This window comes from Dreissena polymorpha, chromosome 8 (genome assembly GCF_020536995.1).
Source record: "Dreissena polymorpha isolate Duluth1 chromosome 8, UMN_Dpol_1.0, whole genome shotgun sequence".
NCBI lineage: Eukaryota > Metazoa > Mollusca > Bivalvia > Myida > Dreissenidae > Dreissena > Dreissena polymorpha.
The window spans coordinates 33,153,169-33,177,510 of NC_068362.1; the positions used below are offsets into that span (position 1 = coordinate 33,153,169).

The window sequence follows — 24,342 nt, forward strand, 5'->3', positions numbered from 1 at the left end:
ACACTCGGGAGGGATATCATGTTTAGTCTATTTGAGGTGTAACAAACCTCACCAAGTTCATTTCTTTGTTTATCAATGACAAGAGCAAAGAAAAACTGAATGCTTTTTATGATAAATCTGTTGAAGAACATTGTGCTTATCCGCAAATGGCTGCCTTTTGTATGCTGACAATTTTAATTGGAATTTCAACCTACAAAGTCATTAAAAGTGACAAACCGGTACCTTTAATTAATATGTAAAGCTATACTTGTTAAACAATCGATAAAATTTTGAACCAATAATGCAGTAACAATTCAGATAGACAATCAGAGCTCCAGATAATTTTTTCAGCCGATGGGTATTTCACTCATGAATTTTTTAATTGATGAGTAAAAATCAAAATCCGATAATTTTAAGGAGTATTTATGTTCAAAGGACCAGAATTAATAATAAATTGTACATGTAGTGTTAACTTGCTATTACAAGCAGTTGTGTACACAATAAAGAAATAACTTTTGTTTTTTTAATATACTGTCAATAATAGGGCGTACAATTTTTTCTGATGTTACTAATAACGATGTCGACTTAATAGAGATCGACCATTTATAACTGGCTCGCCATTAATTTTTGTTTTATTTACATGACAATAAAACACAAACACATGCAGACGCTGCGGAACATGTCACAAAAAGAAAAGCGCTTTCGGGACAGGGACTGTCGGTCAGGGCGGCACAGATCGTGACGGTCATATGAAAAACAAGCAAGCAGCAAGTTTTCGCATTACATAATGATTCTAATGGATTCATTGATTGCAAACCGGATTTTAATATATGTAACAGTTTAAACCTTTGCTAAGTCACGTTATCTGAATGGTAAGCGGGTGGTATCCGTAAAACTTGTTTATTATGTATGTGTATTTCGGCTGCCATTTAAACAGTGCTTGAAGGAAAGAGGTTTTTCCAAAGTGCCACACAAGAGATGAACTGATAGCAAAACTAATATGCTTGAAGTTGGGCGATTTTGTTTTTTTTTCGAATGAGATGTCAAATGTTTTCACCATTAGCGTATATCGATTCTCAACAATGCAGCGGAGAGTCCGTTGTGTCAACAATAGCCTTCATCGTGGGCCAAAATGAAATCATACCGTTCTGACTGAGGAGTAAATCAGGTCGGGAACCACATTCTGTACATAGATGGTGATGTCACTACGTTTTTACTGGTGTGGACACAATGACGGGAACCAGCCATGATTACATGAACTTATATTCATGTATAAACGGCTAATACGCATTGAAATTGCACACGATGCGTAATCCAAATTTAGCCAGGAGTTTTTTTACTCAACAAAATTTTAAGACATGCATATTTTCTTTTTTTTCATGCGTATTTTACGCAAATACGCATCTTATCTGGACCTCTGTAGACAATATGATTTCATGTTTTAAGCTATTGAGCGGAAATCATATTTTACTGCAGTAATTTTGAATTGCAAAACAAATACCATGCACAATGGAGAGTGCCATTATAATAGCATAAATCAATCTCAATTTAATGGACAAAAACCATTTGCGTATTATTAATTATACTTATCACATAGACCTTGAATCCAGCCATCAAACCAATATTAATTCATTATATAAACCATGATATAAGGTTTCAGAATTAAAAATGACTTTTCAATAAATTAGCTTATTTTGTTTGAATGGAGTAATTAAGCCGATACTGTTTTACTAGAAAGGATATTAACAGATGCCAGAATTCATATCCATATATCTGTATGTGATATCGGGATACTATCGTGATGACTGTATAGATCAGCAATATCTTCCTACATGTCTTATTTGTATATTCTTTATTCATTTTGTGAATTAAAAAATAATAAGATATATGCAATAATATTGCTTTTGATGCATTTATACCAATCAAATTACTGAAATCCACTAGGAAACAACAGATAAAGTACATACTGTGAAACCATTATTAATCGTCAGGCATTAATTTTCATAAATTTCGTCAGTCAACCGATCGGCGAATTTAAGATCCTAACGAACAATCATGCTCTATGTTTAAACAAAAACAAACACTAAGTTGAACAATATTTTAAAACTTTACCGTAGACATGAGGCATTAAATTCCAACATAATCCATGCACACATTCACTGCTGTTTCGATATCAAGATTAATCCGGTTTTGACACAAAGGGATGTAGATTACACAAGGTACTTAACTGACACGTTACACTTCTTTAAAACGCGTGTGCAGTACAGCTGTATCGAATGCGTTGACTTCGTTTATGTAGAATGGTAATGAATTAGCGCTAATTGTTTATAACTTTATTACCTATTATGTGCATTGTGTTTTTCAGGGGTGTTGCATATTAGCCATCACGCAGCGAATGCCGATGAAAGACAATAAACCAAATGAAAAGATGACGATGTGTGATCAACATGCGTATTTATCACAAATTAATAAAGAATATTTTAATTGCTTGTTGTTTGATTGTTTGCGTTTAACCACACTTATTACTATTTTATATGTATCCTTTTTTTTAATTATTGACATTATTGATTTATATACCGGTAGTTTACTTTTTAAGAACAAACACACACATAGAGTTTATAATTTTAATGTTGATATCAGAATAAAAAAAGCATTTAATTTAAAAAAAAAACACTTAACAAACTGGAACCTCTTTCGTATAACACAAACAGTTTTAAAACGGTATTGACAGCATTTTAATAAAAATCATACCAACTAGAACACATACCCAAGAAAATAAACAAAAGTGACTAGTTTGATTTGCTTGCAAAAAAATACTTCATTTCATTTAGAGAGCAAAAAAAACAACAGGAAACAACATTGTTTCATCAACACAACATGGACACATTTTTAAAATCAGTCCAGCTTTAAGACTAATTGGCGATTGGCTTCGTTGTTACATGTACAAACACTCGTTAACGGTTATTCGATCCCACTTGTCCGCTAATCATAACGATGAACGTGTGAATGGCATACATTAAGAGGGTCCATTACTGTCCCTTGATAACAAAAGACTAGTTAATTGGCATGTGACAAACAGGCCCCACCTTCTGCAGTGATTCTCAAGTGTGTTCCCGCATTCGTACCACGATTTTTCGCAACTGCGATTGATCGCGAATATGTATTACACACAAATCGGATAGTGACTGACGCATTTTTAAAAATTAAAAATCAGAAATCGGCGAATTTAAGTGCTGACGAAATCGTCATTTTTATAAAAATGACGAAATTTTGTGCTGTCGAAAATAAATGGTTTCACAGTATGTTTTCCATAATATTACAAATTGCAACAGTTGTTGACGGCTTCTAAAAGCATATGCCAGGGCTCGAAGTTAACACTCGCACACTCGCTAAATGCGAGTGAAAAATACCAATTGCGAGTTAAGTTTTAAGCCACTAGTATTTTTTGCGAGTAAAGAAATAGTGAAAAAACAAGTAATATTGCTAAATAAGCTCGACGTCGTTAACCCTAAACCGTAGGTCAATTTAAAGAACATCCGAATACAAGTATGCGGAAGTGCGCACCTTGTATGTAGACTGGTTTACTTATAGTACAGATATGCGGATGGTATTGGTACAAAGAAAGTGAAACAGTAAACTATTCACACATGTTCATGAACAGACATGGCGTCTAAGCGAAAAATAACTAGTTTCTCTTTGCCCACAGACGGAAATAACAATACGAAAGATAAAGCAAAGTTAACCAATGGGTTAGAAAAAAAACGGAAATTAAATCCCTCTACAAAAACAGTGAAAGAGGGAAAAAGAACTTAAGAAAATAAAGCTTAAATTTGCGATAATGTTTTTGATTTTGCTAGTTGGTACTAAAGCTGCTCGCAATGTTTTGCAAGTAGAAAAAAAAAGTTAAATTCAAGCCCTGCATATGCGTATTTTCAACATATTTAGGCCCAAGCGTTTTCAAATGTGTTTTAATACATACACTTTTTGTAAATAACAAGAGCTGTGTTTTGTGAAAGACAATGCCCTCATACTGCGCATTGAAGCCGCACGGCAGCTATTTTAGAAAAAAATGACCTTTGACCTGGAAGGATGACATTGACCTTGACCTTTTACCACTCAAAATGTGCAGCTCCATGAGTTACACATGCATGCCAAATATCAAGTTGCTATCTTCTCTATTGCAAAAGTTATGACCAAGGATAAAGTTTTGGGACAGTCTCACACACACACACACGCACGCACGCACGCACACACACATAATGACAGACAGACAGGCCAAAAACAATAAACCTGGCCCCGATCAATCGATCCGGGGGCAGAACAAATGTAATTTCATTAAGTTCTTCATGTTAATTGCAATTCATAATTATTTTCCTCAATAATTTCGGTAATTCTACACAAGAAATTAAACACGCACCAGTACTGAAATCCCCTTTGTACAAACCTTGAAGTGTCTAAAAAATCATAATAGTGATTTTTATAGTTGAAATCAGTGATACATATCAAAACATAACAACAATCCAGCGTTTTTCCTTACCACTTTGGGAATGGTACTGGTCAAATTGGGAAAAATAGCGTCTTTTCATCCAAATTGGGAAATTTATAATTTATGCTGAAAACTTCTTAAAGCATTTACAAATAAAAATAAGTTGCATTTAACAAACTCAAACAAAAGAATAGTACCACCAGGGAATAATCTAGAATTTACTATCTATGCAGGCTGTCAAGCGGTCATACTTTTTCCTACTTTTTCCTACTATTTCCTACTTTTTCATCAGGATCCTACTTTTTCCTATTTTTTTACCAAATCTTCCTACTATTCCTACTTTTTCATTTTCAATGGAGAATTATTTTTTTTTAAAGAGTTTATTTAGTAAACTTGCAGGATGAATGAATCTATGGCATGACTGTATCCCTGTTAATGTGCATTCATCTAGATGAGACCTGACAACCCATGCTGACTGTCTGCTAGCACCTCTTCAGGAGCATAAATATTTATTTCTTATGTAACTTTTAAAATAATTGACAAGTTTTTTTTTGAAGTAACAATAGTGCCTTGTTTACTATCTTAGCATTTGTACACTGCAGACTTCACTACCTTACACAGTTCCCAGTGATGCAAGAGCTGAGGGAACCCATTGTTTATTCCAGTTTTATTTTGTTTCCATTGACAACAATTTGATCAAACCTTATGCATGTTTACATGATATTGCTGTTTGGAATGTAGAGATATAGAGATACATGTATTGTATGAGTGGTTATGTAATATGGAATTTATTACACAAGTTATTGGAAAAAGATAAAACTGATGCTTTGCCGAGTTTTCACCATTTACAAATATAATGTAATAAATTCTGTATTACATGACAACTGATATGATGTTCTATACATGTCATAGGTACATCATGTTTAGTAATTAAAGATAAATGCACAGAGCCTAAATGCCCTGATACATTTTTATGCTCCCAGTAGGGTGGCATATTGCAGTTGTACTGTCAGTCCGTTTGTCTGTCTGTCTGTGTGTGTGTGTCCGTCCGAAAACTTTAATATGGGCCATAACTTTTGCAATATTGAAGATAGCAACTTGATATTTGGCATGCATGTGTATCTCATGAAGCTGCACATTTTGAGTAGTGAAAGGTGAAGGTCATCCTTCAAGGTCAAAAGTTAAAATATACAATCCAAGGGAAGTAATAAGCTTTAAAAGGGAGATAATTTCTAAACCTGCCAAATGATATATTGAAATTTTATTTCAAAGCTGCGCAATAGTGGGCATTGTGTTTCGGACAAACACAATTCTTGTCTAATGATAACATAGCTAGTGAGGTAACTTCAAGGTGTTAAAGCGAAGTATTAAAATTATTAAACGGCATTATTACACTCCCGCAAAGTCATCAATAATGTAAAAGCCATTATTTGAAACTGGAATAAACAATGTAGTGCAACTGTTTCATTGCCCAATCAATGCTGTCATAAAAGATGTCAGGTGATAAGGTCCTATCTCCAGTTGCATAATCTGCTCTGCAATGACCAGTCATTTTGAATGTAACTTAAGTCATTATAACTGCACCCTATTGTCAATTTAAAGGTTTCACAATGTAGTTGTAGCAGAGCATTTACACTGCTTTATATACTAGTATTAATCTTGTACAACAAGTTGGTGTATCACTAAATAAATTTGGTCTTCTGCTTAAGGATATAACATGCACAATATAATTACCATTTTTATATCGATACACAGAAGACCTCTAACCACTTATTTGATGATACACCAAAATGAACAGCATCTAATTACATGTATACTTCTTTATCAGGGTAGCTTTGCTTGAAACTTAATTATCATAGATACACTACAAGTGCTAAAATTCCTAGTGGGAAAACAAAGTTTAACCCTTCATGGATGGAGAAGTTGGACAACAGTGGAAAAACACTGGGATCATGGTGCAAGAGAGATACCGGCAATGAGTTTGCAAGATATTGTACTGTCTGAATGAAGTCCATCTTGTAGTAATTCTGGTGCTAATCAACTTATAAGTAATGCTGATGGATAAAAACACAAGGAAAACATGAAATACATGCATGATAATTCACAAAAGCGTTTGTTTGGAAGTGCCCAAAAGCCAAGCAGCTCTCAGGGTTGTGGGGATAAATTTATCTGTATGCAAGTACATCCATCACACAAGGAACAGGTACAAAAGGCTGAAATCTTCTGGGCCCTTAAGGTAGCTTCAAGTGGGTATCCATACAGAACATGTGATGGCACTCCTGCTCTGTTTCAAGCTATGTTTCCTGGACCTGTGTCTAAAAAATAAGTATTATGTATTCCTACTTTTTCCTACTTTTTTCCTACTTTTCTTGCAAAAGTAGTTCCTATTTTTTCCTACTTTTTGAAAAAAGGTCACTTGACAGCCTGATCTATGGGTCCCTGAACTCGCAGATTTTAGACCAGTAAGTCCCAGGCCAAAATTAATGAGACCACCTTGAAAAAGAATGGGTCCAAAATTTTGAAAGATACCAAGTAGTGAAGAAAATGAGTCTAAATCACATTAGCTCAAATACTATATTTTGCAATAAACTTTTAATAATCTCAAAAACATGTTGAAACCAAAAAAGCAATTTCAGGGTCATCACTATCTTTTTTGCCTTCACACAGGCTTTAAAACTATTTGTTTCATGAATGTAACCTGTTACAACATTTCAACTTGATTCAAATCGATGATAATATTATTGTTAACATCCGAATTGCGAGCTTGATAATATTATTGTTTACGTCCGAATTGCGAGCTGTTGGCCTACCATTATTAAAGTTTAGAGTTGTTTGTTTTGGATTTAGCTTCAACACCTTATTTCGGAGGCATTTTTCTGTATTATTTATGACTAAGTTACAAAAAGTTAAAGCAGGTTTTCATCCAGGGACTCTAGAAAATATCATAACACACTCTATTTAAATGGTCGATTCTAATTGGTTTGTATTATACAGCAGCTGCTCGACTAGAGCCAATCAAAAGACTTGTTGCAGTCTTCAAGCCTCATTTGGTTAAACTCAGCGTTCATCGCTACACTTCAGACTCACACCCAAGATGGTTCGTACTTAACGTGATTCACGTATGTGTTAACGGATTCGTTTCAGCAATGCATCTGAGTGGACGCACATATTTCAAAACTATGCGTCTATTTTGATATTTATGCGTCATAGACGCGGGAAGGTTGTCCTATTGCCCCTGGCAAGTAAAAGTTTGGTCCGGGCTAGTTATTATGCCCCCCTTCGAAGAAGAGGGGGTATATTGCTTTGCTCATGTTGGTCGGTCCGTCCACCAGGTGGTTTCCGGATGATAACTCAAGAACGCTTGGGGCTAGGATCATGAAACTTCATAGGTACATTGATCATGACTCGCAGATACCCCCTATTGATTTTGAGGTCACTAGGTCAAAGGTCAAGGTCACAGGTGAAGGTCACAGTAACTGCAAATAGGCATTTTAAGGATTTAGCATGGTTCAAACAAGGGAAACAACTACCGTTTATGTATGTCCTTTTTATTATAGCATTTGCCTCCCTTTAATTCATTTAAAATCTCATTTTACAGCAGAGATTCCCAATCTGATCGGTAAATGAGCCCCATATTTACTGCCAGTGCTAGGTTACCTTTTCCCATTTAATCATTCTTAAGTATTGGCATTGTAATGCTGCTGCTACTGCTACTGCTACTTCTACTACTACTACTACTACATCTACTACTACTACTACTACTACTACTACTACTACTACTACTACTACTACTTCTACTTCTACTACTACTACTGCTACTACTACTACTATACTACTACTACTACTACGACTACTACTACTACTACTACTACTACTACTACTACTACTACTACTACTACTACTACTTCTACACTACTACTACTACTACTACTACTACTACTACTACTACTACTACTACTACTACTACTACTACTACTAACTACTTACTACTAACTACTACTACTACTACTACTTCTAGTACTAGTTACTACTACTAACTACTAACTACTACTACTACTACTACTACTACTACTACTACTACTACTTCTAGTACTACTACTACTACTACTACTACTACTACTACTACTACTACTTCTACTAGTACTAGTACTACTACTAGTACTACTACTTGTACCACTACCACTACTACTACTACCACCACCACCACCACCACCACCACCACCCCACCACCACCACCACCACCACCACCACCACCGTTCACAGTGACAAAAAACGTATAGGGGGGCATGCATGTTTTACAAACAGCCCTTGTTTAATAATCTAGTTTTCCGACCTGGCAAGTCCAAAAAAGAACAAAGCATTTAATTTAGACTTTTATTAGACTTTAATTGCTGTAATCATTTTGTTAAATGTGCATAAATAAAAAGGTTTTGTGGTGTATCATTTTGATCTTCATTACAAAATATGAGGTTAACAGTGAATGTGATATTTCAAGTTTGGGCAAATGGCTTTACGTTAAGTGCAAGTAGATTTTCTAAGTACTTGCCCAGCAGGGCAAGTTGGTTTTTAGGTTATTGTTGAGCCCTGGCACATGTAGATTATTTCCTGTACCACAACAATAAATTTTATAGGTTAATGTTTGATCTGCTACTGTAATACAACCTATCAAAGTGTACCTCATCTTTCGTATCAATCTTTTTTCTTTCTTTTGGTTCTTGGTTCAACTTCAAAGTCTAAATTGGTATCAGGTTCCGTGGGAAAAACTCCACAAGGTTACATTACACTAAAACATTTTGTATCTCTCCGTGGTCCATTCAAAAGTAGTGCCTATTTCTAAAGATTTCCTTTTCTCTTCTTAAATAAAAGCCATTTAACAATGTGAGACATGTCTTTTGTGGTTCTTTTTGTATGTGTCTGGAGAGATTGTACGTATCCCTGATTTCTACTAAAAAAAGCACTCTCATCAGTTTTTTGACCATTTGAAATTTGTTTATGGACATGTAATTGACCTTGAAGGAAAAAATAAGGCTCCAGCCTACCCAGTCTGCTATGGCATTCCTATAACAAGTGTTACATGTAAATCAAATTAAAGATATTTGTCAATAACACTTCTTCTGAAGCATAACTTTATGCAACATTGATTGGTTTTCAAATAACTTGGCAGCATGTTAAGGCGGAGTGTGTGCATAAGAACCTTACTACAAAATGTAGGTCACAGTTCAAAGTCAACAGCCATATTGATATTATCAGTCTTTAGTTTTGTATGATGCATAACTTTACTTCAACCAACAATGAAAGACTATGAAATAATTCAGCAGATGTGATCAGCATTATGAGACAGAGTGTCACATGCAACAAAATAGGTTCCTATAGGCCTAAGGTGGAAGTCTCAATTTAAGTTCATAAGGCCTAATTCACACTTTTTCCAGAGCATATATATATCCAGCAGTGCTCCAGCTAGACCCAAATGGAAGGGTGCGCCATTCTGAGGCCGCTCCCTGTCCATTCCTCGTAAAAAGTATTTTTATGCCCCCGAAGGTGGGCATATAGTGATCGCACTGTCCGTCTGTCTGTCAGTCTGTCTTTCCGTCACACTTTGTGTTTAGGTTTTGAAAAATACTCATTACTTCTATGTCGCTTCAGATATAGCAACTTGATATTTGGCATGCATGTGTATCTCATGGAGATGCACATTTTGAGTGGTGAAAGGTCAAGGTACTCCTTCAAGGTCAAAGGTCAAATAGATGGCTTCAAATCGGCGCAGAAGGGGGAATTGTTAAATTTAATTTCATAATGACATAATTACATTTACATATTGTAATTTATTATTTTCTTGTAACACTGTTATTGATTTATTCATTATTGTAGTCATTATTCACAATGTTTAATAAAAAAGGAAATAATATTTTATAACAAATATTATAACATGCAACAGGGAACATACCATATGATACAACCGCTTGCTCAAAAGTGCGCTTTTAAGAAGATGGTGCGCTCTCAAAAGTGCCCTTTTGACTAAATATCCCCCTTGCCTTTCAAATTCTACAATTCCTAGCTGGAGCACTGAATTCTCTCTGAGCCTTACGTTAATTAGTCCCCTCAGTCCATCTGAGCTTTCATAAGATGTCTGCTTATTGTCCCCTACCGGTGAAACGTAACTTTGAAGTAAATAAGTCCGCTCAGTCCATATGAGCTTTCTAAGATGTCTGCTTATTGTGTGATAGCCTTACATTTATTAGGCCGCTCAGTCCATCTGAGCTTTCATATGTCTGATTATTGTGTGATAGCCTTACCTTAATTAGTCCGCTCAGTCCATATGAGCTTTCATAAGATGTCTGCTTATTGTGTGATAGCCTTACGTTAATTAGTCTTCTCAATTCATCTGAGCTTTTATCAGATGTCTGCTTATTGTGTTATAGCCTTACATTAATTAGTCCGCTCAGTCCGTATGAGCTTTTATAAGATGTCTGCTTATTGTGTGATAGCCTTACGTTAATTATATGTCTACTCAATCCATCTGAGCTTTCATAAGATGTCTGCATATTGTGTTATAGTCTTACATAATTAGTCTGCTTACATTGTAATTCATCTTGGCTTTCATAAGATATCTGCTTATTGTGTTATAGCCTTACATTAATTAGTCCGCTCACTCCGCATGAGATGTCTGCGACTGCTTATTGTGTGCTAGAATTACGTTAATTAGTCTACTCAATCCATCTGAGCTTTTATTAAACATGTCTGCTTATTGTGTGATAGCCTTACGTTAATTCGTCTGCTCAGTTCATCTTACATATACATGTAAAGTAAAAATGTATGCATATTGTGTAGCCTTGTGATAAATCAAATGTTATAAATACTAATCAACTAATCAAAACTTTTAGTTAGAATATTTTCTCTATGTTTAATAATGTGTTATTTATATTTTATAGGTGACACTGAAACAATGGCCTTCTCCTATGACGAAAGTCTACTCTCTTAAAGACAATTGAGTTGTTGCTAACAAAATGGCGAGTTTAGCTGGCGTGTTTAAGGAGAAGGAAAGGACAAACTGGCTAAAGGCATGGCTAGCATTAGATATTGCAAAGCTGGGTTTTGAGAACTTTGTAACAAGCGAGTCTCAGAATTTTCACGACCACATTTACGACCAAGTTAGATCTACTTGCACCAGCTGTACCACAGAAAATGTACGGAAAAAAAATTTCATATGTCCTATGCAGATTTGCAATGAAGTTCGTGAGAAAATTATGTCGGAACATCGGTATAATAGTGGGTCTTGGAATAATACAGATGCGCAAGAGTGGCAAACAAACCGGGGGTATTGTGAAATAGCCAAGTTTTATATCCAAACAGATGGATATGCTGCCAAGACATCATTTCAAGAAATAGACTTCAACGGAGTCGTCAGTTATATGCTAAACTGCAAGCGCTTTGAAAGCTTGTTGTCTTTTCCAATAACAACGGGAAAGCCCACAACTCACATGCCTGCGTGCCTCCTTTATAAGGTAAGAACTGCAGTGTCTCTGACACAAGCAATGTTTGTATGGTATTTTTTCTGCATATGTTCAAATATAAGTATTTCCTATTAATTATACCCCCATTACCATTGGTAATGGGGGCTATGTACATGTAGGAGTCACTTTGTCAGTCGGTCATTCTGTCGGTCTGTCCCGAAAATTTTATTCTATCGTCACCAAACTTGGTCCGAACTTGTATCTAGATGATGTCTTGGTTAAGTTTTAATATGGGTCATGCAGGGTCAAACTAGGTCACTGGGTCACTTAGTGCGTTTTAAACCGAAACTTTGTCATTTATTGTTAGTTTTTAAAATGACGTGGTACATTTGTTCACCATCATGGTACGGTGTGTCATGCGAAAGAAGTATGTCGATATCTCCAAGATCAAGGTCACACTAGTCACTTAGAGTTCAAAGGTCAAATGCTTGTCCAGGCCATAACTTTGTCATTTATTGTGAGATTTTAAAATCATTTGGCAAATTTGTTCACCATCATTGAACAGTGTGTCATGCGAAAGAATTACGTCAATATCTCCAAGATCAAGGTCACATTTTGAGTTCAAAGGTAAAAAATGGCCATAAATGAGCTTGTCTGAGCCATAACTATAAGGTTCATTGTAAGATTTAAAAATTACTCAGAACATTTGTTCACAATCATTGGACCATGTGTCATGCGAAAGAATTACGTTGATATCTCCAACGTCAAGGTCACACTTTGAGTTTGAAGGTCAGAAAACGCCATAAATGATCTTGTCCAGGCCATAACTATGTCATTCATTGTGAGATTTTAAAATTACTCTGTACATTTGTACACAATCATTTGACGGTGTGTTATGTGAAAGAAGTAACTATGTCATTCATTGTGAGATTTTAAAATTACTCTCTACATTAATTATATTCACAGTCATTGGACGGCGTGTCATGCGAAAGAATTCAAGAAGTCAAAATGGCCATGAATGAGAATGGCATAATAATTCTTTAAAATCGCCATAAAGTACATTGAACACTACGCGACTAACGATTTTTGCCTAAATCACCAACACACGGTGATCACCGCAAATGCTATAAATAGAATCTCCGCGGTGATTCACCGTGACTCACCGCGTTCACGGTCAATCGGGGTGAAGTACGATTTTCCTACGTTACATGTATTATCTTCACAGCGATGTAGCAATATGAGATTATTAGTATTGTTAGCAGATATAAGAGAGTATCCTTTTTTAAATGTCAACATGTATTTTTTTGTCTTTTTAAATGCTGCGTATAAAACAAACAAAAACGTGTTCGCACATAGCTGTAGGATACCGCAAATGGGGGAGTGATAATTGCGTTTTTGATTATGCAATAAACTGTTTGATTAACAGTTACTTTGAAGCCTCTGATTTCAATAGAGGCAGAATCCTGCATTTTGATGCGAGCAAATTAAAAATGAATCGTTTTTGACGCAACCCTTTTTTTCTGCCCTGAGTCATTATGACGCAGGGTTGGCATATTGACCGGTCAATTGAGTATTGACCGGGCCGGCGGTCAATACCCGGTTAACACCGGTCAATACTGGTCATTTATACTGGCCATTACTGGTCAATACTGGTCGATTGAAAATTGAAGCATTTAAACATCACAAAGGAGCTATTTTATATTAAAGCAATAATTATTATGTAACTAATAAACTTTTTTGAGTTATTTATTGTAAAAAATTACTTCTTTATTATCCCCCGCCAGAGGCGGAGGGATATTGTTTTGGCGTTGTCCGTCCGTCCGTCCGGCTGTCCATCCGTCCGTCCGTCTGGCACTTTTGTGTCCGGAGCCATATCTTGAAAGTTCTTTGGTGGATTTCATTTAAACTTGGTATGAGTATATATACATGTATGCATAAGAGGATGATGCACGCCAAATGGCATTGTACACCATCTGTTAAAAACAAACTTATGGCCCTTTGTATCTTGAAAAAATGCTTTTTAGTGTCCGGAGCCATGTCTTGAAAGTTCTTTGGCGGATTTCATTGAAACTTGGTATGAGTATATATATGCATAAGAGGATGATGCACGCCAAATGGCATTGTACACCATCTGTTAAAAACAGACTTATGGCCCTTTGTATCTTGAAAAAATGCTTTTTACTACAGGCATTTTTGTGTCCGGAGCCATATCTTGGAAGCGCTTCGGCGGATTTCTTTGAAACTTGGTATTGTGAAGGCTTAAGAACCTTCCCTTGTCTTAGTTTTGTGTTATTGTCCTCCGTCCGTCCATCTATCATTATGTTCATCTGTCCAATTTGCACCCATCCTCAAACAAAGCATATGTTGCTGGGGATACCTTGGGCCTTTCAGGCCCTCTTGTTGTTTATGAAAACAGCCTCACATACATAAGGAATAAGGCAATATCTTTATCTCAGTGTATTACATCTCTTACTAAAGTATTATTAATATTGTAGTTACCTTAGTATTTCACTGATCTATTGATATATCTATTTGATAAGCATGGACAAACAGAGCTCTTGTGTTTTCTAGGGTCATAAATCTGGCCCCTAAGCCTTAATTGGTAATAAAATGCATGCAGTGTTATGTCTCTGATATTGACAATTAAGCAAATCTGCCTTTAGGCTATTTCATATCACTCACACAAAAGGAGATTACTTGCTATTAATTTAATAGTTTCTTCTAACATGTCTCCTTTCTGTATTAAGAGGTTTTTTTCCTTTCATATTTTAAAGTTCAATTGGTATTGAAATGAAAAGCAATCAAAGTTCTTGATTTTGACAACAAATAATGTTTTCCAATTGTGGGTATTCTCTAGACCCTTCTTTTCAATTATTTTTTTCTTTTAATAATTATTTCTAATTATGTTTTTTATTTTTATATTAATTGAAAATAAAAGATTTTTCACTATTTTGTTTAAAAAGTTTTTAAAGAAATCTAGGCAAGAATACATTACATTAGGCCTAAATGAAAATTAAGTTTGTTTGCCCTTTACCGACCGACCCAGTTTTTACCGCCCGACCCCAAAAAATTTATTGTGATTTCTGAAAACGTATTTTTTTATTTTCGTTTTTTTTCGCCAACATAAAAGAGCCGACTGCAATATTTATTTGTGCGCGTATTTATATGCCTGTCCATTCTTATCGCCCCTGACCCATCTAGGTCGCTCCGTGGTTGCAATTTCATATGCCCCAGAATAGACAGTACTGCAAGCGTCTTTAACCAGCATCGCGATCGGCGGTGTTCCGTGAAAATGGCCAAACGACATCATCTTTAACTATTGGTTCACTAAAGTAGTCGGACATATAAGAGTTTACGTTCATTGCACACATGTTGTTAACGTGATCCAAGATGGCGGACAATAAAAAGAAATAACGATGCTCAGCGAGGACAAATTACTATCGAATTTACGACGGACATCATATAATTAGTATGGATTAATGAAAAGAGCGTGTCATTCTACGATGGAGCATACATTTTAGATACAAATAAAACTCTTGTTTTGGAAATGTATGAACTGAATGTCACAGAACAAGTGTTTGAAAATTGAAATGCAGTCTACTCGCAAAGAAAAATACATTTAACAGTTACAGGATTATCGTTCGAAAATGCAAAATAAAAGACAAACATGATTAAATTTATATGCAAGTGGATCTGTGTTTAATCAGATTCATGTGCATATTCTGCTTTATTATGTTTGCCACTCTTAACAGTTTTCTGTAATGGCATGTTAGTGAAATGGATATTTAAAGGTAAACTTATTTAATATATTAATGTCTCTTAGCTAAATACATCGACAACACTCAATTATATATATTTAGAGCGTTAATATATCCACAAACTGAAACTAACACGCTTAATTTATTTCCCCAAATCAAGTTTTCATGCTTATGTTAGTTGCAATAATACAACTCCCAGCTATTGACCCTCTGAGCTAGTACGTTTGTACTCATACAAGCTCAGAGCATTCAAGAAGAACTAATGCTTATGTTCAGTTTGCCCTTTCGTAAATTTACTTTGCCATGCCGAGACTATGCACTATCCGGTCAAACACTTTTAATTGAGGCCTGTAAAAATTTAAACTGGCCTGTGAATGGTTTCTCCTGGTAGGCAAGTCTGGCCTGTAAAATGTGACGGTCTTTCGCCATGTCTGAATTGTTCCATTAAACGCTTTGGGCAGTCTTTCTACACTCCTTCAATGCTTGTTGCATGCTAATTAAGCCCAATTTAAGGAAAAGTTTAAGTTAAAAATAAAAGCTGTCTGGCAGTTAAATAATGACAAATGCATTTGAGCAATTAACATCATATAATGAAACATAATTATTTGATGTAATAACACACAAGCATGCAGTTGATATTAATATATGCAAGAAACAGCAAACAAGATAATGTTAAGCTACATGTACATAGGGCTTCATACACTGCAACAGTGCTTTAATAACAGTGTTTTAAATATTCATAGACTATAAGTGTATTAAAAATATAATTTCTCAAATAAAATAAAATAATTTTCCTACCTACCTTCCCACCTGTAAAATTTAGGGTCGGTTAAGGGCAAACCAACAATATTTTAATTGTGGCCTTAGTAAGGCTCATGTCAAAAAGGTGCCATTTAAGGCCCTATTATCAGTTTTGGATGCCCAACCTGTATAGGTGAGAAGACTGTGGGGAAAGTGGGGCATGATGAACAACTCATACACAGTAATTAACAGGTTCTTGTTGAATCAAGCACATGCTTATCTGAGCATTCATAATTCATTAGAATTGAAAAAAAGTTCAATCAAACAGAAAAATCCAATTGACTAACTTTGACTAATTTGCAAAATTTGAATCCCGGACAATCGCACCTACAAACAATCGCTCCTACGCCAAATTTGACAGGGCGGACAGTCGCTCCTACGATGTTTTGACAGGGTGGACAGTCGCTCCTACGATGTTTGGACAGGGCGGACAGTCGCTCCTACATTATTTTGTCAACCCTGACAATCGCTCCTAAATTATTTGTCAACCCGGTCAGTCGCTCATACATTATTTTGACTCCACGGCAAAATGTAGTATACGCCGATCAAAGGCTAACACCTATAATTAACCGACAATAAAAATTGTCAACTTGTTAAAAGTAAGCCGATTCAACATGAGCCGATCAATGTGATTTTAATTCTTGTCCGGACTATTTTTCAGCAACTAATGACTGGAATTAAATGAAAATTTATGGGAAGCTTCACTACCAAGAGGAGATGCGCATATTATCAGCCGGTTCTCGTCGGATGATTTTTCACAGAGTTATGGCCCTTTGAAATTTTGGGTTCTGGTTAGATGATTTATTTAGAGAGTTATGGCCCTTTGAAATGTTTAAGTTGCTAAACCATCCATCATATTAATTTGTCCAAAGTTTTTATTTTTATTTTTTTTATTCAATATCATACATACAATGTAAACATGTATATGATCATACAACATAGTGATTGTACAAAGCAATGTAGTTCAGACATGTTTTTAGAGAGAAAAGAAAAGAACAACAGAGGAATAGTTATGAAAAATGATGAGTTGTATAAAGTCAGAAGAAAGCATACTGGATTTGTGTGTTTTGTTGTATATTCACAATGATCTTGTCAGATTGAAAAATAAGAATAAAAAAAATAAACAAAACTATTTTAGAGAGATAAACTAACATTAGAGTGAAATGTCTATAAGTGGACAAAACATTATGAGAATTTAATCCGATCCATTTTTGTTCAAAGATTTGTAATGTGTCATTACTGAGGGCTATATTTCTTTCTCAATCTGGATTTTTAGTTAAAGACTATGGAGAAAACAATTAAAATTTGTACTTGTTTTTTGTACTTCATGTTTAAGACAAAATATTTCATCAATATAACCATAAAATTCACAATATTATTACAGTCTATTGATTTCAATGAGTTAATTCTGAAACTTACATTTAAGAAAGATACAAATGTAGTTTAACGTTTAGTTGATGTTGTTCAAGAAAAGATATTAATTGATTCCAAATAGGCTGGATGCGTTTGCATTCCCAAAAAAGATGTTTTATTATATAAGTTTCAATGTTTCAGTGCCTTCCCCAGGAATTTGTTCAGGCGCCCCGGGGGTGGGTTCGGGAGGGGTGTTGACGTTGATTTTTTTTTTAATTTAACGTGTCAATTCACGTTCTGTGGTGCGTTATAACTAAAAAAACAGCGTCAAAAGACGTCATTTGGTGCGCTATGACTCTTCAAAAAAATCCCCCAGTCATTTAAAAATAATTTTTTTTTATATTGTTTAATTGTTTTAAAACTTTTCCGCACAGATAGTAAACTCCCGACTCGAACGATTCCCTAATACATCCGTTTCAACCCGACTCTATTACTGTATACTTACTATTATTCAAGTTTCTATTTATTACCCGATAATCCCGATTATATCAATCTCTTTCTGGTAAATATTTACGATAAAAGCTTTCAGTTATTTCTTTAACACAAACCTTGCCATTTTTTAAGTGACTATTTATAGATTTGATGAAATATTGCCTCTGAATATGCGTCAATCCCCTGACCTGTTGTGTGCTTGTTAAAACGCTCAATACACACCATTTGTATGCAATAGACGCGACGTTGTACATGCTGCATAATTTTCGCGCTCTTTTTAATTGAGAAAAAGATTCGACACAAAATAAATTAGCACTGCTAATTTGAAGCAAAAATATTTAACGTTGCGGTAACATTTACATTCGGAAGTGTGTTTCGGATTAAAAACGCGTTAACATCGACTTACGGTAATGGGTTTTGGATTACAAATTTAATTATTCCCATTTGAGATTTCAACAAATATTAACCGTTGCGTTATAAATTCAACGATAATTTGTTTACACACTTTACGAGTCGAATAAATGTTTTGACGGAATTATGCATGAAATTCACGTTGTCCACGAGGATCACGGCCGGTTGCCATCATCAGGCTTCTAACTATCGATTAACGGACGAAACATTTACAAGTGTGCGTAATTAATTCAACGAAAATTTGTTAAAGCGCATTACGTGTCGAATAAATGTCAGAAAAACGAGGTGAATCAGTTCTTTAAATGGACATGTTGAAATATACATGTACTGGAATTAAATTAATTGTTATCACATAATTGTAACTGGGAGTCATTTGCACAACTTACTCGCTATAATAATTAATTGTTTACCACTTGCAATTAATTTCTCGTATTAATTATGAGTCATAGGTAACACTTGTTTACAGTAAAAAGGTGTGATGATGATGCCCGAAACCGTCTTTAATGTTCTGTACTGTACTAATTACCGGTTTTATATTACTCAAATGGTACAGCTTCTTGCTAATCAAGCTGCGATAAACTCTTACTTCATGCCCGACGTCAATCAAAAATAATGGTCGATAGTTAACCCCGCCCTCATAAGCATTCGCGTAACCGATTGGACGATGAACTTCACAGTTTGACGACTGGAAAGTTACCAGATACATCCTTGTCAGCATTTAAATGACCGTGTAATGTGGCTAGAATAATCGATACGCGCGTCATGATATTCTCTTATCAGTGGATTATCCATTACCCCATGTGGTGTTTATGGCGATTACTTGTGAAAGTAGGTACCGAGTGCTCTTTTAAAACAGGGAATATTGATACACTGATAGGGAAACCTTGATTTTTTTGGACAATCTCCACTTTCTTTTACTGAAGAATACACTGATCGGAAAATTTCAAGCTCCCCGGGAACTCTGATTTCGAAATTCAAGCGCCCCGGCAAGGGGCGCTTAAATGGCCTGGGGAAGACCCTGATGTTTTCACTGCAGAAGTCACACAGATTTGAGTGAGATAATTTGCATTTCAAGAGATATTTATATGTAGCTATAATTCTATGCATGTATTTATATTGAAAATTTGTCCAAAGTTATGCCCCTCAAGACGTTTCCTTTTATCTGAATATATAGTGCAATATTGTGACAAAAAAAAACCTTTTTTTTTTTTTTTAGATCATCACACAAATGACCACCACACCCTCACACTATACCCCCCCCCCCACGCCACTCCCCCCCCCCAATTTTTTTATTTTGAAACGGTTAAAAAACACAAATATTTATTTTTATTATTTTATTTTTGAAATACTGTCCAACCATCGCACCCAAGAATCCCCTCCCCCCCGACCCCCCCCCTTAATTTTTTTCTTTTTCTTTTAAGATCATCTCACAAATGACCACCACACCCTCACACTATTATAACCCCGCAGAGCTCCAGATAAGGGCCGTACAGCCGTAAATACGGCTTTTTCATGAAGGTTTACGCATTTATTTTTATAAACTAGACGTACAATTACGACTTTAATATCCCTTTTACGCATTTAAGAAAAAAATCTGGCCGTACCGATACGTCCGCATCAGCGTGGTGTGATTTGTTGGTCTCGAACCTAACGGCGCTTTTGGTAATTTAAATTAACGAAAAGCTGTAGAATGGGTTTCGGTTTTATTGTCTATTCTGTCGCGTGATTTCCGGTAACTCATAAACCCGTAAAAAACAATATGTCTGCGCACAAGGAATGCCGGCTAAACCGAAAGCGGTTCAAAAAACACTTTGTTGTAATATGATGGCTACATACGGTCGTCTAACCAGCCTGACATTCAAACTGTAAACCCAGAAATAGACATTGTCGCCCCGATATTAAACGATTTGATTGCATCGGAGGCTAAAAACGTTGGAAAACACGATGGGAAACGGATCCAAACACAAACTATCGAAGATTGGAAAACCACATGATTGGCTGGTCACCGAGAAAATATAAGACGTTCTACGGCATAATTGTGAAATTTGCCGTAGTGCTGCTAAACCTTGTAAATTAAGCACAGTATGGGCCAATGAAGGTTTGAATTATACAGTATTTTTTATAAACTAAAGTAGTTTTACTTGTTCATACATGTAGGTATAATTTTTTGCTCAAGGAAGCAACATATTTTTTGCTTTGCATTCAAAGAATCCACTTTGCAAATGATATTTTCAGTTAAACACCCTTCAATATTCAAGAACACGGGTAGTACAGTACTACCTGTATTTTTGGATATGGTAGTACAGGTACTAATTGATTTTCAGGGTTACTCCTTTTCTTTCTGTCAGTGGCAGTACCGTTACTAATTTCACAAATCCTTATCTGGAGCTCTGAACACCCCCCCCCTTCCCCCCCCCCACCCCATCCCCCCCCCCCCAATTTTTTTTGAAACGGTTAAAAAACACATATATTTATGTTTATTATTTTATTTTTGAAATACCGTCCAAGAATCCCATCTCCCCATCCCCCCGAATTTTTTTTTTCAATTTTTTTTTTCATTTGTTTTCCGCATTTTTGAAAGATAATGTAATAAATGTCCACACCCAACACTATACACCCCTCTTCACTCGATCTCTCCCTCCTTTGTGATTTAAATTGAGAGTCCCTTCCCCTTTAAAAAGAAAAAAGATGAGCGGTCTGCACCCGCAAGGCGGTGCTCTTGTTTTTAGTAGTCACCGCAAATCACGGCGATTGCCCCATCGCAGTGTTTCGCGATGATTCTGCAGCTGATCTTTATCGCGAGATGATCACAGTGAAATCACGGAGGAATCACCGCGAATCACCCGTAGAGTGTTATCGCGGCTTATTGCGGCGAATCACAGCGATTTGTCACGTTGGCCCAAACGCGTTGCTGTGAGATTTAGGCAAAAATCGTGGGTCGCGTAGTGTAGCTTCTCTTGTTTTGTGAAGACAGCATGCAAAATATTCTGTGTGAATGCAGCATGTGGGGTTATATGTGACAAAGCTCTAGTTATACATAAATGTACATACAACAATGATGTGAATATGACAATGGTATTTTTTTCTTGAATTAATCAAAGGATTTATGGGTATTAATAAAGTTAAATGTAAATTGTATTTAATATTATTTCAGAAACTAGTCTGTACCGTCCGAAAAATTTGGGTTTCCTCTGTGCAAATTTGTTTATTCACTTACAAAAGCATGCAGCTTCTTTACAATTGATACATGTATTTTAAGAATTTGCGATTATTTTTCAAAGTGCAATATGTTATAAAAACTTATAACAGTTCTTAGTACTCTAGCAATATATTTACCCAAAATATAAGTTATTTATTTATGTTCATATGATCTACATGTAACACTTCAAACAAGCATTAGATTTAAATTGTTTGATATGAATAGTGTACACATGTACATAACTTAGCTTATTTGGAGATTAATTAAAAAGTTTTCTTTTAATCACAAAGACTGAACATTTAGCAAAGCTTATCATTAAAGTGGAGGTTGAAACAGGAAGTGTTTTTTTGCATCACACACTTTATGATATACAATGTATAAACGCTAACACAATTGTTCCTGGGCATGTTTTTTTAATAGGCTTAATGTCAGATTTAATAATATTGTAATGCATATTGGTCATGTGTTTGTCTATTAGGCTCGTGAAATCCATAAAGCTGTGCGTCACTCTGCTGATATGAAACTGTCTGATAGCGATCTCCAAGACTACTTCAAAACATTGAAAGACCTGCTGAGGGATCCCGGCAAGATTTTAAGTCCGAGTCTAAGCCATGATAGCCATGCCCAAAATGCTGTAAAGAAATTAGAAGAGGTAGTATGTTAATGTTGCATGTATGTCCCTTTCAACTTGCACGTTCCCTTGCATAAAAAAGAAGATATTGGTTCAGACATTTGTCTCCATTTGGCTAATCATATGAAACAGATAACAATAAAGCACCCTCCCCTTATCGTTTTGAGCTTCTATGGGCGTAACACGCTCATTGAGAGCTTTTGTGATCACTTTTTGTCCGTCATTCTTTACAGCATTGTCCGTTGTGTGTTGTCAGCATTTAAACTGTTAACACTTGTAGCCTAATTGATTGACCCATTTTGTGAAACCTTGTCAGAATAGTTAGTAGAGCTGTAACGATTAGGTTTGATGCATCGAAAAACCGGTTCAACGCCGCCGATTCGATTTCGATACCAATACGGCCAATTTCGATTCCATTCACTGCAATCCCGATAGATCCGCATTTTAAACCTTACTTTCCAAATCTGTCGTCGAAACGTTCTTGTCATTTGTTATACGTCTTGTGATTGGTCAATAGCCAATATGGCATCCTATGAATGAATGAATAACTTGCCGAGCATTACATCAGCCGGTAAAATGGCTTCTTCAACCACAACGAAAGACGCACCCTCAAAATTAAAATCAAAAGTATGGGAACATTTCATGATTTGCAAAGGTTCTGATGCAAGGGCAACTTGCAAAACGTGTTTTGTGGACGTAAGTTCCCTATATGGTTTGTTTACTAAACTGTGTGCATTCTGTTAAGAAGTCATCTGGAAGTTGTTTATATACTTGCATGGTTTTTGTTTTTTTCTGTTAATCACATGTGATACATTGTGCATTTTATGTTATTTAAGAATAACTCAACAGGAGGTTTTGTTCAATAAATTTGTTACTTATAAAACAATGTTGTGTTTTTTAATTTTATTTAAAAAATTAAACACTTTTAATGTACCACATAATAAGTTAATAACAAATACCAAACATATTAATTTATGCTTTGGACATACCAAACATGAAATAATTTGCAAAATAAGCAGCAAATATTTTAATTTGAATCTAATTGAAAATACTCGAATCGGACCATTGGTATCGAAATCGAATCGAATCGAATGATGGGTGAATCGTTACAGCTCTAATAGTTAGGGCAGGTTTGAAAAAAGCTTTTGGGGGTGTTAATCTTTTGCATAGTGTATATATCAACACAAAACTTGCTCACAATATTCATTATCTTCATATCTCGGCTCGAAAGTAATTCTACTCTTCTGGACAACTTGGCTGGCAAGGGTTGGGGCTGTTTTATTTACTTGTTTTATAAAATATTATCACTGTGAAACATTGTTAACACTCTGGCAGTTATATTTTTTCCGAATCATCAGAAACAATGTTGCAGACATTCAATAAGTTCTAGTAATATATATGCAAATTAAAAAAAGTTCAGGTCTATCAAAAAGTTTTGTTGCAAAGGGGATTAATAATATTGTAGTAAATCTTGCAAACAATCTAAAGTCATATGTTTTTTTCTCAACCATCATGAAACGTAAAACCTTCCCTGATAGATAGTTGTATAATATTTTTATAGAGTTTGTACATGTAAATGGTCCCTTACAGCTGTCAAAAATTGCTGTTGTGGGTTGGGCTGTTTTCTGTATATGACAAATATGAAGTCCCATCAATTCACTGTTACTAATATCGTGAGATTACAGACATATTCGTGCGGTCTTAAAACTGCCTGATGTAAAATAATGGGAATTCAATGTTTCACTCAAAATCTTGGATTTGACGATAAACGTCTGATCTGA

At 35.4% G+C, this 24,342-nt stretch overlaps 1 protein-coding gene across 3 annotated transcripts in view; it reads left to right on the forward strand.

The window, feature by feature from the left end:
• LOC127842048 (uncharacterized) overlaps positions 1-24,342 on the forward strand; it is a 163,462-nt gene that overhangs the window by 34,527 nt on the left and 104,593 nt on the right. For all 3 annotated transcript variants that reach the window (XM_052371376.1, XM_052371378.1, XM_052371377.1), the window contains exons 2-3: positions 11,395-11,967; positions 22,409-22,582. In XM_052371376.1, the coding sequence (XP_052227336.1) occupies positions 11,470-11,967; positions 22,409-22,582 (672 nt within the window). In that variant the 5' untranslated portion in view covers positions 11,395-11,469. The remainder of the gene's footprint in view (positions 1-11,394; positions 11,968-22,408; positions 22,583-24,342) is intronic.